Below are 15479 nucleotides of genomic sequence, written 5' to 3'. Positions count from 1 at the left end.
ATGCAGGCCTTTTCCCCTAACCTCAAGTATGTGGTGTCGGTGGGCACCCAACACGACATGGTGGTCAACGTGTGGGACTGGCGCAGCAACACCAAGCTGGCCTCCAACAAGGTGTCGGCCAAGGTGGGTGACGTGGCCACACTGCTTTTGGGGGCTATTCTCACAGATGGGACGACATCCTTTTGCAGGTCAAAGCCGTGTCCTTTTCTTCTGGCGGGCACTACTTTGTCACCGTGGGCAACCGCCACGTCAAGTTCTGGTACCTGGAATACTCTCGGGGCACCAAGGTGGGTACTGCTGTGTGCACTACTTTTGACAACGCACTTCCAAAATTGTGGAAAAACGAGGGCCTTATTGATAGCTTTTAGTGTGTTAGCATTACTAGGTGCATTTTCTGATTTCGGGCATGTGTACGTACACACACACCCCTAAAACCTGCTTTGTGGCAAGCGGCCCACCTGCCTACCGGGTTGTAGGCAACCTGCCAGATTTGTAGACCTGGCAGGCCTTTACCCAAAGGCCTTCAGGGTAAAGGCCTTCATGGTAAATGCCTTCTGGGTAAAGGCTTTTGGGTAGAAGGCCTTTAGACCAAACCCCTTTATGGTAAAGGGCTTTAGGTCAGGTGCCTTTAGCACATAAGAACCTTTAGTGCCCACCCTAACTAAGGCTACTGCACAATATTCCGCTCTTAACCATGCTAAACTGTCTGTTATTTTTTTTAAAGTGGCCATTAAAACAGAGGAAAGCACCATGAAGTTCATGTGTCTTAACCAAAGGAAGGGAGTGGTTTTCAGTATTTATTTACTCAGATAACTACAATGCCCGAATGGGCATTATTGTACAGGGGAAAACATAGAAATAACATAACAGGTAGGATAGAGCGAAATGAAAGTACAATGTTGTGAGTTAAAAGATTGACATTCAACAACTCATTCACAAAAAAGTGGATATAAACGGTATAAATGTGACAGAAGGAAGAAATAAAAATCTTACAACGTATTTACAAAAATGTGGATATTAATATTACTGACATCCCGGCATGCACATGAAGCACACAGATATAAAAATTTACATGACACTTAGTTAAGCTGAAACTTTGCTAAAGCATTGCCTAAACAGGGTGGTGGTGCACAGAATCTCTTCCGGTAAGTTGTTCCAGTCATGGATGGTTTTAGGAAAAGAGGAATGCTTAAATATATTTATTCGACACTTGTTTTCTTGGACTTTTAAGGAGTGGTCAGCTCGGGTGGACCTGTAGGTACGGTCAAGTATATATGTTTCTTTCCTTAAACCCGTTGCACCTGCAAAGATATTGTGGAATAGTTTTAACCGGATGTATTTCCATCTCTCTTGTAGAAGGGGCCATCCCAGGTTTATTCTTATGTCAGAGGAGCTCTGGATGAAGTTGTTAGAGGAGACAAATCGAATTGCACGCTTTTGGACACACTCTAATTCTGCAATACATGGAAAATATGAATGCAAGACAGCATCCTGTATATTGTGCCTGAATTAAGTCTTTGAAAGACATATGGTTGACTGTTACCATTTCAGCTATTACCTGGGTGTTCTTTTCACTGTCCGTTGTCAAGAAGGTTTGTTATTATTGCCTCCGCTATGGTCGACTCACTTGCTAATCCACTGGGTAAACAATGTTCCATGTGGCAACTCACAGTTTAGCGTTTTTCTCCAGTTAGAACTGACCAACTTTCCTAGTGCTGCCAGGCAAACCTACTGCAGTTGTTCTCACAGTGTTTTTCTTGCAGTTACTTAGTTCTTATACGCTGGGGATGCTGGGGAGTGCAAATTTGGTATTTGACTTGGCCTGTGTATGGCTAACAGTGTTGATTTGGCTGCAGAATTACAACCTTTCCCCACATGGGAACATCAGGAAATTGCTTGCTGCCTATGTTGAATAAGTGTGGTCTGTTATATATGATAAACCAGATGTGTGCAAGTCTTTTTGTCATCATTACATAAGTTAGTTACATTTTTGTCATGTGTTACTGGGATTTCACCCGTGCCAAGTGGTGCATGAGTCTGCAGCTGAATCTGCATGCTTGGTGAAACACTAGGCATGCTAAATATGAAGATCAAGCTTTTCAGCATTCCCATGCCGGCCAAAGAGCTCTTCAAAGAACTCGTGCGGTGAGTGGTGGAATATTTTTCCTGGGCCTTGTGCTGAGGAGGAAATGGCGTGTGAAATTATACTAGCAGGTTTTGCCACATATCTAAGATTACCGAACCAAGATGCTTGTCCTTGCCCTTTGAGTGAATTCAGTGCGAGAATTTGCAGTCCTGTGCTGCACTTGCTTCCGAAGTCTTAGTGTGCAACCCGCAGCATTCACAGTGCTATAAGTGCGAGCGTGGCCGTGTTGGGTTAATTCTGACATATGGAGAAGGCAGCTCATGAAATTTCTTGTCTGGTTTTCGGCAAACAGCTTTTGCTGCAGACTGCATCTGCAGCTCTGCCACATTGTAGATGAGGTGTTGGGTAACGTCAGTCTCAGTGGGAAAACTGGCTAGCATTTGCATTGCCTTGCCCATAACCTCTGTGAGCGTTGTGTGGTGCACTGCAGTACAAGCCGGAGCCCGTGCCGCTGATGGGCCGATCAGCCATCCTAGGAGACCAGCGAAACAATTACTTTTGTGGTGTGGCATGCGGCCGGGGCGAGTGCCAGGGCAGCACCTTTGCCATCACCCGGTCAGGCCTGCTGTGCGAGTTCAACAGCCGCCGCCTGCTCGACAAGTGGGTCGAACTCAGGGTGAGTGCTTGTCCTGCAGTGTGAGTCTTGACTGTTCCTCGGCTTGAGGCCTGACTTACCTCTGAGCATGAGGCCTTGTTTGTCTCTCGGGTTTCAAGCCTGACTTGCCTTTCAGTCTGGGACTGACTTGTCCCTTGGAGCTAGGCCTGACTGGTCCCTTGATAGGATGACTGACTTTTCCCTCGGTGTGACGCCTGACCTAGCTACGCCGACCATGACATGGAATTCATGAACGGGTGCCTATCAGGCACTAATGCAGGGGATGGATATATGGGAGCAGGGATTTTTCTACTGTGGAGTCGGTAGAAAGCATACAATTATCTGTTCAAATAGTCTGCGAATCACTCAGATATTTTCTAATCGGAATGTGCACTGCATGCCTGCCAATGTGGGAGGAGGGAAGTGGGCAGATTTAATTTCGTTAAGTTATGTACAAAATGGGCTTAGCCAGCAGTCTGTCTGCCTGTGGAGGTTGAAAAAGTTATTCATATTAAAATGAAATAGACAACTTTAGATATTTGAAAATGGTACTCTTATCTGAGGTGTTTGTTACAATTAAAAATGCACTATCGAGGCACTTGAGGCATATCCTCTAATTTTTTTACGTGCCAGTCTTCCCTTGAGTGCGAGTTTTTAAAATTATTTCTGTAACAAAGCCAATAGTTCTAAGCACCCCAAAGACTTTGAAATATGTCAGCAGTATCTGGCATTTCCAGTTAATGTCAGGTCTTGAGTTGAGTAGGGCATTGTTTCATATGATATTTGAGAAGTTTTAGCCATCTGAAAAAAGAAAAAGAAAAAAAGCTTGGGCAGCGTTTCACCTACTGTTAAGAGTACAATGCGATAATATTCGAGAGCCCTCCGACAGAAGTTTTCCTTCTCTTTCAACGATTCATAGATTGAGGGGAGTCCTCATACCCCTCCCGGTGCAGTGGTGCAGCGGTTAAGCAATGCACCACTGCCCCAGCAGGCGGCTGTTTCAGATAGAGTCACCCGTGTGGTTTGTGAGACTTGGGTTGCTCTTCCCAAGCTCCTTTAAGGCTAATTCTTTGCACAGGTAGTTCTTCGGGAGGCTGTCTCTCACTTGATGAAGGTGATGCTGATGACGATTAACGAGATGGTGCCCAGTGCCACGGTGGGCAGGTGGCAAATTCGTTGAGTTTATTTGAATTAATTTCATTGCCACCTGCTTTTTCGTGACGCAGACAGATGGACGCCAGCTCTTTTCGTGAACGGGACCTCTAATGCTATTGCATTAAATAGGCGCGAATCCTTCCTCACGTTCTCTTCTCCCCTCTCACCCATGCAGAGTAGCTGTGCCAACTGCATTTCGGTGGGCCGAGACTGCCTGTTCGTGGGCTGTGCGGACGGAGTGGTGCGCTGCTTCAGCCCCTCTACTCTGCACTTCCTGGCAACACTGCCACGGCCCCACCCTCTGGGGCTGGACCTGGCCCTGGCAACCGGGGGTGCGCCCCCACCCCCACCACCATCCGCCACAGGCAGTGGCCCCCGGCACCCGCACACTGTAGCCCTCTGCCTGGATGAGATGCACAGGCGGTTGACGTGCGTCTACAACGACCACAGCCTCTTTGTGTGGGATGTGGGGGACCTGAAGCGCATTGGCAAGTGCCACTCCTACCTCTTCCACAGTGCCTGCATCTGGGGCATTGAGGTAAGTTCATCAGTCTATTTCATTATATAATATTGCCACAGCAGAGTCCGTTGGTATTTTCATGCTCGACATGGAACTTTTGTGTAACGCTGTGGAAGAGCTTGGTACACTGTATAGAGTGACTGCGCTGCAGCACCACATGTATTGGAGACACAGCCTCTGATTACAAGGAGCAGCAGCACCGTTCTCAAATGTCGGAGATCGTTGATGTCTTTCTGTTGTGTAGAATATGCGCAAGAGCACTGGAAAGGTGTGTAGAGGTTGTGTATAAATTGCGCTTTTTATGTTTGGAAAATGAATGACAATGGTAAGTTGCATCGCCTAATATTATATTCCATTCTGTGCTTACCTTTATTAAGCCAATGTTTCCTTTACTGTTTTGTAGTAGTTGGTTCTTTCTCTGTGTGGAGCCTAGATTCAAGTTTTATCACCGTTAAAGATATCAAGGGGTCCTGGCCTCGGATTGTTTATTGTTCTGCAAACTTTGGCCATGTTGCTGTGGCAGCAGTGTGTTTGGATGGCTTCAGCAAAGTTGCAAATTTTCTTTGCTTTGATTGAATGTTTAAACATTTCACATTGTAGGTTTCAGGTGCCCTTCAGACACTTGCCACTGTTGCAGTGGGAAAAAAAACCTTTCAATTTACAATGCCACGAGCACACTTGATGCCCTTCATAATTTCCACAGGGGTGTGTGTGAGAGGGGAGGCCCCCCCCCCCATAAGCATTGCCCACAAGTGACAAGAAGGAAAAAAATCCTAGGGCGTTTCCAGCAGCCCTGATCTCACGAGGCAGAGACCTGCTGGTATGGCTGCACTTGAGCAAGTCAGAGTGTTCAGCTTCAGCTCGTTTGAGTGAGTGGCAGGTGTTCGACTTGCTCGACCAGCCTGCTGTAGTCAGTGGCTGCTGAACAGCTCTGTTACTTTGGCTTTGGGCTGGCTTGGCAGTTCTACGAGAGGCATGCTCATGCTTGGTTTGCCCCCGTGTTGCCCAAGCATGGTCTTTGTGGAAGTATTGCACTCGGATGTGGCATGGGCCAGTCTGCTGCTGTTTTGTGAGACCTTCCCAAAATGATCTTAATACTGACGTCCGATAAAGCAGAGTGGTGTGTGATGACTAATACCCATGCTTAGTGAATTCATAGCAGCAGAACCGCATGACATTTGAGGCTCGCAGTGGCACTTGCACTCACTCAATGGATTTCTGCAGGGCGCCACGTTAATTACCTACTAGGGGCATTTGAAAAACTCGGTATTCCCTTGCCATTCTGCAATCGCACTACTGCCATCAAGTTTTGTTTTGATAGCATTTGTTGAGCCTTTGAAATGCGTAGCTGGCCTGCAAAAGGAATGTCGGTTAGAGCAACAAGAAATTGTAAACATAATTTCACATTTCATTTTCTTTTTCTTTCCTCAGTTCAACTTATGGTTGCAAGCTTTTCTGTGAACTAGGTGCCTGTCTTTTTATTTTTTTTTTTTCCATCAGCATTGGTTTTTCATTGCTTTGTGTGTCGTTTTGTGGTGTCTGTTTGCTTGTTTTATGTGTTTGCTATTGCTGCTGTTTTACAAGTAAATGACGGCAAGAGAAGCACCACCAACGAAGGATGTTTTTCTGCTTGAGGGATGACTGATGTTGTGCAGGTGGACTGCAAAATTGAAGCCAGAGCCGACGGAATTGAAGTACAGTACGACACATTTACAGCTGCATGAGTACTGGAGCCACCGTGTATTGGAACCATATTGCCCATGAAAGCTAACACACAACTAGTATACTTGGATGTGCCAAAAGTAGTTACATTTGCTCAAACATTTTTTTTCCCAAATGACGGTGCAAAGCTGCTGTGAACAAGGGTATGCCCACTCATGTCTTGAGGGTATCTGAAAGTTTCCAAAGCATTTTGCCATGCTCTGTCGGCTTCATTTCAGCTGAATGTTGTTGAAAAACCTCATGTAGAATGACAAGACACTCAGTTGAGTTAAATGACATTTTGTTCAGACGTATTCGAGAGGTTCAGAAGTGTGCCTGTTATTCATGCAGAACTACCCGTCTAGCAAGGACCTATTACCTCCTGGCACATTCCTTACCTGTTCGAGCGACGACACGATTCGGGTGTGGAACCTGGATCGAGCAGCAGCCGCGGGAAGCCGCAACATCTACTGCCCCGTAAGTGCCCAATTCATGATGCCCTGTTGCCAAAAAGCAGCCTGTCCCCGTCTTGATACAGGCTGCTTGTGGGCAACGTGGATGGTATAGCTAAGAGTAACATACTTCCAGATTCCGGAACAAATTTCTCGTTTTGCAAACTGTTAAATATTGGAGCAGCTGCAGTCAAGCTACAATATGCATTAAACAAAATGTACTCATTTACAGTAAGAGCTTATTAATTCAAATTTCAAGGGACTGGAAAAAATGTTTGAATTCTCCAAGGTTCGAATTATCAAGTGACCCTGAAAGAACTGACAACAACCACTTAAATCATGATAAATTTATTTGGAACGCTGGTCAGTGGTCACCTGCTTTTGAGATAAGGACAATGTGACATTAACTGTTTCTCACATTTCTATCATTACTTTGCATGCACTTTGTTGGGAGCATCAAAGCCAAGCTGCTCCAAAAAAGTTGAGGGCCTCCCCGGCATCCTTCACAGTGTGATGCGATAGCAGTGGAGCTCCCTCACAAGCGGCTGCGTCGCCTGTGAGAAGGCTTCACTGCACCTAGAGCGAACGCCACATGGCGAGTGTGCAGTGTTAGTGCAATGGAGGAGCCACACAGATGGAAGCGAGGGAAATGTGCAGCGGTGCCACTCAGTGTCTGAAATGGCGTGCTGCTGGGCTAGGTTGGCTGGCTGATACATGACTGACAGCCGCCGTCACGGCGGGCTATTGCGGAGCTCATAAAAGCAGCACCGAAGCTAAGTGGTCCGACTATTGAAGGGGCTCTGAAACACCTTCCGAGGAGAGGACATCAACTTGCTCAATCACTGCACTGTGTTGTCATGAACACCTGAGCCAAACAATACACTTCTACAAGCAGCAGAGGACCCACAATCACGCGCGAAAGTTGGCAAGCCCTTCCTGGCGACTTTTTCATGCTCGCACCCTCCTCCGTCGCTCGCATCTACGTATACATGTTGAGAGGTGGCCATTAATTAGATTCTTTCAGACGTCAGGCAGCTACTGTGGCCGCGGCCAATTAGCGGCGTAGCTCCGGTGAGTCAGGAAGCCTCATGAGGCGGGGGCCGGCGGAGGAGCACTGACATTCCAATGTGCAAAAAGTGACGAGAGGAGAGGGAAAGGCGCGATGACGCTGAAATTCAAATTTTGACTGCAGATAACTCTGTTTTGACAAAGCGTTTTAAAAAATTCTTTCTGGACAATATTCGTGAAGTGGCGTGCTTTAACATGGCAGGCATACTGCAACTTTATTACAGCCCCTTTAAAGAGCAGGGGCCGTGTGTTTTTCGGCACGCACATCAGAGGTGTGCGGGCAACTCTGCAGCATGCAATTCGGGTATAAGGAGGGCAACTTAGACGATCGCTTGCCGTGCTGGTCATACCTCGAGGAGCCTGTCCGAGTTAACTGGTGCAAAACTCATAGCATCTGAATAAGCGAGTGTCCGACGCCATCAGCGTACATGGGTGTTGGCTGGGATTGTGCCGGCAGTTCGAATTATTTAGATTTCCGAAATAATGGCTGTCTCCTATTGCTTACCACGTGTTAGTTTAATAATAGAAAAGTGTGCTGGGAGATTGCTAGCCCCCATGGAATTTCTAGAACAGCAACCACAAAAGTAAAAAGCACGAACGCATTCTACGACACGATACAAACAGATGTGGTAGGATTCAGCACACACTTGACAGGATGGCTCGCTGTTGCCCAAATCAAATGTGCAAGTCCTTGTTAAAATGTAGAGTGCTGAGACAAATGCTCTCCTAGGATGTCATTTCGACGGCTTCATTGATTTCTCGTGGCAAGACACATCTGGCAGGCTAGCTCTCTGCAAGCAGTGTTCTGTTAGGGTGCAGGCATGTGGTCACAAGGAACAGGCTTACCTGTCGTTGAGGCCTGCATTGTCTTGCGTTGGCCGCTGCGGAAACAGAATGAATTGAATTGAATGTTGATGAGCATGCGGTCGTTCCCAGGAACTGCTGAGCATCCTGTACATGGATCCCAACCTGACCTTCATCTGCGACGCCGACTTCCAAGGTGGGAGGGAGGAGGCACGCTTGTTACGGCACGGCGGGCGTAGACATTTTCCCTCTGTGGGTGGAAGCTGGCCACTTTTGTCCAGTCCTCCCCCTTGCATGCTTGCTTCTGGATAATTCTTTTCGGTCATGGGCTAGCACTGTCTGGCAAGTTCTGTTCTCTTCTTGGCTGCTTTCCATTCTTTTCCCTGGCATCGCTGTCCTTTGAGTGGGTCTTCCTTTTTCCACTCTGCCATGTCGCTTGCTCATTCCTGCCTCGGCTTGCTGGCTTTCGGATCTTCCTCTGTGGTGCCTTGCTGCTTTTTAGTGAGTTGGCCTCACTTCCTGTTTGCTGTCAACTCCAATCTTCTTTGTCTCCTTGTTAGTACAGTTGTAGCACCTTCTTGTTTTATGGTAAAAGCATCTGTATTTTCTCATGAGCATCTGTCTTACTTCTTCTTAGATGTCTGTGACCTTGACTAAACTGAGCACTGAGTGATTACTCGGCCATCATTGCAGCAAGAACGCTGCGTGCTTTGTACTTACTGCCTGAGATTGATTTAGGTTGCTGGATGTCAGGTTGATTCATTGGCCCATTGATGAAACAGGTCTCTCTCTCGTAGACTGGGCATGGGTGGTTATTCAACTTACCTGGTGACCAGTGCCAGGAAGCCATTCACTCAGTGGTGACACAGCTGTGGAAGCTGAGCAGAGGAGAGGTTGAGCAGAATAGGATGCTGGTTTATGGACACATCTCCGAAATTTCTGATGCTGCAACCTTGGGTGGCAACAAAATTTACAAACAGCTCATCCTGAAACCCTCTAACTCGGGAATGCCCCAAGTGAGGCAAAACATGGGGAATGCCGATGGTTGCAGTCTTTTCCATGCAGGCGGCAGCAGTGACAAGGTGGACACAACGTACGACGGCAAGAATGGTGTGCGCTGCCTTTGCATCAGCCCAGATGGGAAGCAGCTGGCCTCGGGCGACCGTACAGGCAACATTCGGTGGGTTAGGCATGTCCTGATGGTGGGTGGGGCCTCATGCTAAACCTCTTCCTCCGCTGGTGCAGGATCCACCAGCTGGGGCGGACGGGTGCCCAGGAGGTCTGCAAAATCGAGGCGCATGACTCCGAGGTGCTGTGCCTGGAGTACTCGGGGCCTCCAGACGAGGGCGGCCGGTTGCTGGCCTCGGGCAGCCGCGACCGCTACGTGCATCTGTTCGACGTGGAACAAGAGTATGCATTCCAGCAGACCCTGGACGACCACTCGTCCTCCATCACAGCTGTGCGCTTCGTGCGGGCACCGGGCACACTGCAGATGATTTCTTGTGGCGCGGACAAGTCCATAGTCTTCCGCAAGGCACAGCAGCCGTCTCAGGGCCCACCAGCTTTCTCGCGGAAGCACCACGTGGTGGGCAAGACCACGCTGTACGACATGGAGGTGGACAGCTCGCAGGAGCACATACTGGCTGCCTGCCAGGACCGACAGGTGCGGGTCTATGCACTGGCCTCAGGCAAGAACACACGCTGCTTCCGGGGAAGCCCTGCAGAGGAAGGCACGCTCATCAAGGTGCGTTGATCAAATTGCTTCTTGTAATTGCATTGCTTCTGGAGGACAGACTGGGATATGGGAGGGAGACTTTCTCACTGACTTCGTAAAAATGCAGTGCTATGGGACATGGAAGCTTGTTATCATACACCCAGTTAGGTCATTGTTACTGTATTGAAGTAATTAGTATGAATCACTGACTCTGCCGCTACTGAACCTGATATGTTGGCATTTTTAGGGAAAACTGTTGCATTAGAGCAGGCAAATGATAGCCAGTGCTTTGAAACTTCATGCACCCTGTTGCAGCACTCTCTTTCGGTGCCAGCCGCCGCGGTGGCTGAGTGGTTACGGTGCTCGGCTACCGGCCCGAAAGACGCGGGTTCGATCCCGGCCGCGGCGGTCGAATTTCGATGGAGGCGAAATTCTAGAGGCCCGTGTGCTGTGCGATGTCAGTGCACGTTAAAGAACCCCAGGTGGTCGAAATTTCCGGAGTCCTTCACTACGGCGTCTCTCATAGCCTGAGTCGCTTTGGGACGTTAAACCCCTATAACCCAAACCCTCTCTTTCGGTGCCGTCGGCAAGCTGTAGATTTAGCCTTTTGCTGCCTTTCGCTTGTCTCTGAGAACCTTCCAAACGTCTTGCCTTTGATGCTCCTGAGATTCTCCTGAGATTCTGCTCTGTGCCTTTGGCGACCTTTGTCTCCTTTGGTTCAGTCCTATGCTGGACTATTTGTTTCATTTCAGATGAACAGCTTTTGAGGCTATTCATCCGAAAGCATTATTAAGCATCCCTCATACTTGTCATGGAATTAAGTATGTAGGTGGTCAAGGCAGGAGAGTTGGGTGCTGTAGCGATGCGGTTTCCAACCATTTGGGATGTGGACCACCACTAGTATAGAAAATGCAGATGGAGGAGTCCAGCCTTTACGGGAATAGGTGTGGCAATAACGTTCAAAATATGCTGAGCTCTGCACGGACCTGGCAACAGCATGCACATGTGCATTTATTATATGATATGCATCTTCACTGCTCATGGTCTGGCAGTAGCAGTTCACGTGCAGGTTTGTTCTTTGGTTGGCATGTATCCTCTCCTTTCTGAGGCACCATAATCTGGTGTGTGTGTGTGTCTGGTGGCAGGTGGCTCTGGACCCGACGGGCACCTATCTGGCAACCAGCTGCACCGACAAAACGCTGGCACTGTACGAGTACAGCACAGGCGAGTGCCTGGCTTCTATGCTGGGCCACTCAGAGCTGGTCACTGGGCTGCGCTTCAGCCATGACGGCCGCCACCTCATCTCCGTCTCGGGCGACAGGTGCGTGCAGCTGTGCACGTTGAGATGCAGAAGGCTTTTCTCCGAGTACAGCTTGGCTTTCGAGTCAGCATGTCCATAGTGCCTGTGTTGTGCGCGTCTTTCTTTGTCCTTTGTCCCGTTTTGCGCTACACTCACATAATATAGGTAATAACACCACTTCAGGCGCAGATTACAGCAGGTAACACAGTTAGAGCAGGTAGCACTACAGGACGTGTGTGTGCAAGAAGCAAAGAAAAGGTAAAAAATATTGAAACAACTAGTGCAAATTAATCAACTCAACGTTATTTGCTATTTGAACTTCCCTGAGCACCTGCTGGCGGGCAGTTGTTTCTTATCAATTTATTTTAAAATCAAACTACTGTCGTTCTCCATTAAGGTGGTAGCATATCTGCTTATGGGCTGGCACACATTTTTTTTTTAATGTTCCCTGGCAATGCTTGAGTCTTATGGGGGGGCCCTCCATTCTTCCTTCTGCAGCTGCATCTTTGTGTGGCGTCTTCCACCGGAAGTGAGCCAGACGATCCGCAGCAACCAGGCTGGAGAACCACTGCCCACCGTGTGGCAGGATGCCAGGTGCGTGTTGTGTGTGGTGCATTTAACTGGCACAGAGGCTTGTAGACCTTTTGTTCTTGGCAGCGAAGTGGCAGCATTTCAGTGTACCATAGCAGAGCGTCATGATCATTAGTCAGGCTCCTAACTTTATGCGGCGGGAAATTTTAAATTCCGCGAGTTGAGAACAGAGAATCTGCAGGATTCCACCAGAGACATCAAATAATGGCTCTGAAAATAAAATTAGAGTGTCAATTTTTTGTTTCGAAGCTTTTCAAGGAAGTGAGCTTCACCTCCAGGCTTGAAAGCCACGAGGAGAAGCTAGCTTTTTCTTTATCGTGGGGCAAAATGTGCGTGTTTAAGTGGAAAGAAGGTTGCAATGGATGTAGATAGAAGGCAGTGCAGTTCATTGAGAAAGAGAAAGCACTGAAAGAGTTGAGTGGTGCAGGGAAAGTAAAAAAAAAAGGCAAATGGTCACTTGACTGGGCATCTATAAATACTGAGTAGCTGTGGTGCGGCAGTTACGGTGGCTGCTTGGGAGGCCGCGTGCGTTAAGAGTATCGGAGGTTTGAGTTTGCTTGATTGTGGTACATGCGTCTGAAGTGCCGCCGCTTCAAAAATGTTGACATATTCGTTGCTTCTGTATTTTAGTGTGCCGTCTATATTTTTGGGGGCCCCCTCGACTATGAGTGGCCTGAATCAGTTTGAGATTGCATTATAATTGTAATAATGTTTCTTTTAAAATTTCCCCCAGCTCTCGAACAGTCCCCTCACATTATACTCATGTAAATAAGGTAAATTAGTCGTATTTCTGCCATACTGTCGTTCCTGCTGATGTCGTAACAACAGTAGCATCAAAAGAGTGCATGTCTACTATTGCACACTTCCTTGGAAAATGTCTAAATCCGCGATTTATCGCTTAATTGTGGAAAGCTGAGGACCTTAATTATTGGTAATTTGGTTTCAAGTAATTATAAAGGTGGAGCAACTTTGATGATCACCACTCCAACATGTCTGCTTAGGTAAGCTGAGCTGCCTGCTTACGTGGAAGAGTAGTCTGCTTGCATGCAAGCAGATGCCGTAACGGGGGGTGCTTGGTGGGCCAGAGCCCCCAATAAGGATACTTGTGGTGGGGAGGCTCTGCTTCCCAGTTCTGGCATCCTTGTTTATGAGCATCATTCAAACATGTCTTTTGTTGGAGGATAGTGTGGCCCCTGGCTCAGTAATGCAGGGGCAGCCGCTCTGTGTGTTCCTATGGTACAGCGCTTTAGTTCTGGACAAAATCCCTCTCTTTTTTCCTCTCCACTTGCAGGAGCAGCCTGGAGTCCGACCGAGACCCGTGAGTGGAGCCATCTTACCACAGTCATTGCGTGCTGGTGCTTTGCTTGTTTTGCAGTGTGGTTGTGGCCAGGGGTTGTGCGCAACCCTGCGCACCACTGCGCAAAACTATAAAGTGCCGTCTTTCAAATTTCGGTGCTTCTGTATCTCACCCTGCAGAAAGAACAGCCTGCGAGAAATCTGACAATGATAGAACCCACGCCTAGTCACAAAGGGCTTCTCTGTTTGATCTTCCACATGAGGATTGTAGCAACTTTGTTTCAGTAGGGCTTCATGCTGAATGGTGGAAGTAGGGCTGCAGTCAGCTGTAGTTGGCTCATTTTATTAGCATTGCGGACTGCTATAAGAGTTATACATGTGGGTTTAAGGTTAAACTTGTTGACTATTCCTGAATATTTTACCTCCATGTAATGAAGAAACCTCCAACTTTTTAGAGGTTTTCAGGAAAAAAGTATGTTCATCATGCAAGTAAACAGTACTTTCTGTACTCCGATTGAAAAAAATCTTGATATATGCAGCTCCTGTAGTAGCTCCTGCTCCAGAGCTATCTGATCACACCAGTTGCGAACCTCCTGGCATTTTTGATGTTTCAAAACCTGCTATATTGGCTGGTTCAAAATCTGCAGGTGTCTGGGGTCTGCAGATTGTGGCATCATCTGTAGCATTAAAACAAATTTCACAGGACAGCTTAAAGATTTTACAGCATAGCAGTTTGCTAATAATGGAATTTATGTTCACCGGTGTGTGCTGATCTTCAGCAAATGGCCTCTGGGGAGGCCTCTGAAGTGGAGTTTTGCGGCTGGTTCGATTTTGAAGGTATGGCTCGCCCCTTCTCTGATGCAGGCGGTCACCCTCCTCGGTAGCAGTGGCACGGCCCCTGGTGTCGGGCAGTCCGCAGGAGGAGTCTCCTGAATACCGTTTCAGTCTGGGGCCCCTGCCCTCCTGGGCCAAGAAGCAGGTATGGATGCATGGAATAAACACATCATGCACTCACTCTGTACCTCATGCACCCACTCTGCATTGCACCCACTCTGCAGTGCATGCACCCCCATGCAGCCAGGAACCCAATCATACCAGAAAAGTTTTTGCCTCTCCGGTTGGCATGCAGATAGAGGTGTCATATGTCTGCAAATGCGACACTACTGTGTGCACCTTGTCACGAACAAGAGAACAAAGAGGTCAAACAAAACGAAACGAAGCTGTATTTATAATTTAAAGAAACGGAAACACGAAAAACACACACTCAACATGCCTACAACACTACACAATAAAGGAAAGAGTTCATCCGGTACTGAGTGTCCCAGGCGAAGCGGGGATACCTTGTAGACAGGACGGAACGCGGGTTGATGAACTGCGACCTGTCGATGGCGTTGCGTCGACGGAAGTGACGGAAATGAGCCAGGTGGTATTAGGAGCGGAGAGGAACACAGGGATACGCCGGTGGTCTCCCGTCAAGAGCCCGAAGAACTTGGCAGCAGCAGGAAAAACGTAGCCAGGTCCCGTCGACGGCGTCACGAAACGCCAGAGGCTTAAAGCAGGCTATCCAAGGGTGCCTTTTGGCAGCACGGACCCTCAGTCCATCGGCTGCTACCTCCACACTAGCAAGGAATGCAGGAGGCTTGCGTCTGTGATCCAAGGGAGTTCTACAGCAGCACGGACCCAAAGTCTGACGGCTGCCTGCTCCACGCTTGAAAGGAACGCAGGAAGCTTGCGTCAGTGATCCAAGGGAGGTCCACGGCAGCATGGACCCAACGTCCGACGATTGCCTCCACCACGCTTTAATGACACGATCTCCGCTGCGCTTTCTTCCTTTACACCTCGGTTTTCTGACATGTCAGCTCTCCGCTCCTCGTGCTCGCCACGCCCTTCGTCGCCGTCGCATCGCACACACCATTCACATGCGCAACGCTCCGCTGTCCGACGCACCACTGTCGACGCACCGCGTTCAAAAATCCCCGATGATTTGGTGTGCACCTCACATTCCTCTTTATTTTTTTAGGAAATGAGCCTATGCCGAGGTCAAGGCAATGTGAAAAAGACAACTCATTCAGGGACGGCTTGCTGTTTGTCGCCATCTTTTAAAAGGTTTTTTCGTCTAATGTCATCTAAGGTGGGT

The 15479-nt window shown here is 48.2% G+C and overlaps 1 protein-coding gene across 1 annotated transcript in view; it reads left to right on the top strand.

Moving 5' to 3' along the window:
- Wdr62 (WD repeat domain 62) overlaps nt 1–15479 on the top strand; it is a 38520-nt gene that overhangs the window by 10279 nt on the left and 12762 nt on the right. The window contains exons 6-17 of the mRNA XM_077665666.1: nt 7–123; nt 189–287; nt 2577–2762; nt 4072–4434; nt 6469–6594; nt 8574–8637; nt 9507–9621; nt 9687–10185; nt 11301–11476; nt 11954–12049; nt 13338–13364; nt 14207–14321. Coding sequence (XP_077521792.1) covers nt 7–123; nt 189–287; nt 2577–2762; nt 4072–4434; nt 6469–6594; nt 8574–8637; nt 9507–9621; nt 9687–10185; nt 11301–11476; nt 11954–12049; nt 13338–13364; nt 14207–14321 — 1983 coding nt within the window. The remainder of the gene's footprint in view (nt 1–6; nt 124–188; nt 288–2576; nt 2763–4071; nt 4435–6468; nt 6595–8573; nt 8638–9506; nt 9622–9686; nt 10186–11300; nt 11477–11953; nt 12050–13337; nt 13365–14206; nt 14322–15479) is intronic.

This window comes from Amblyomma americanum, chromosome 5 (genome assembly GCF_052857255.1).
Source record: "Amblyomma americanum isolate KBUSLIRL-KWMA chromosome 5, ASM5285725v1, whole genome shotgun sequence".
In the NCBI taxonomy this organism is placed as follows: domain Eukaryota; kingdom Metazoa; phylum Arthropoda; class Arachnida; order Ixodida; family Ixodidae; genus Amblyomma; species Amblyomma americanum.
The sequence above is the reverse complement of the archived record's forward strand: the minus strand, read 5'-3'. Positions and strand labels throughout refer to the sequence as shown.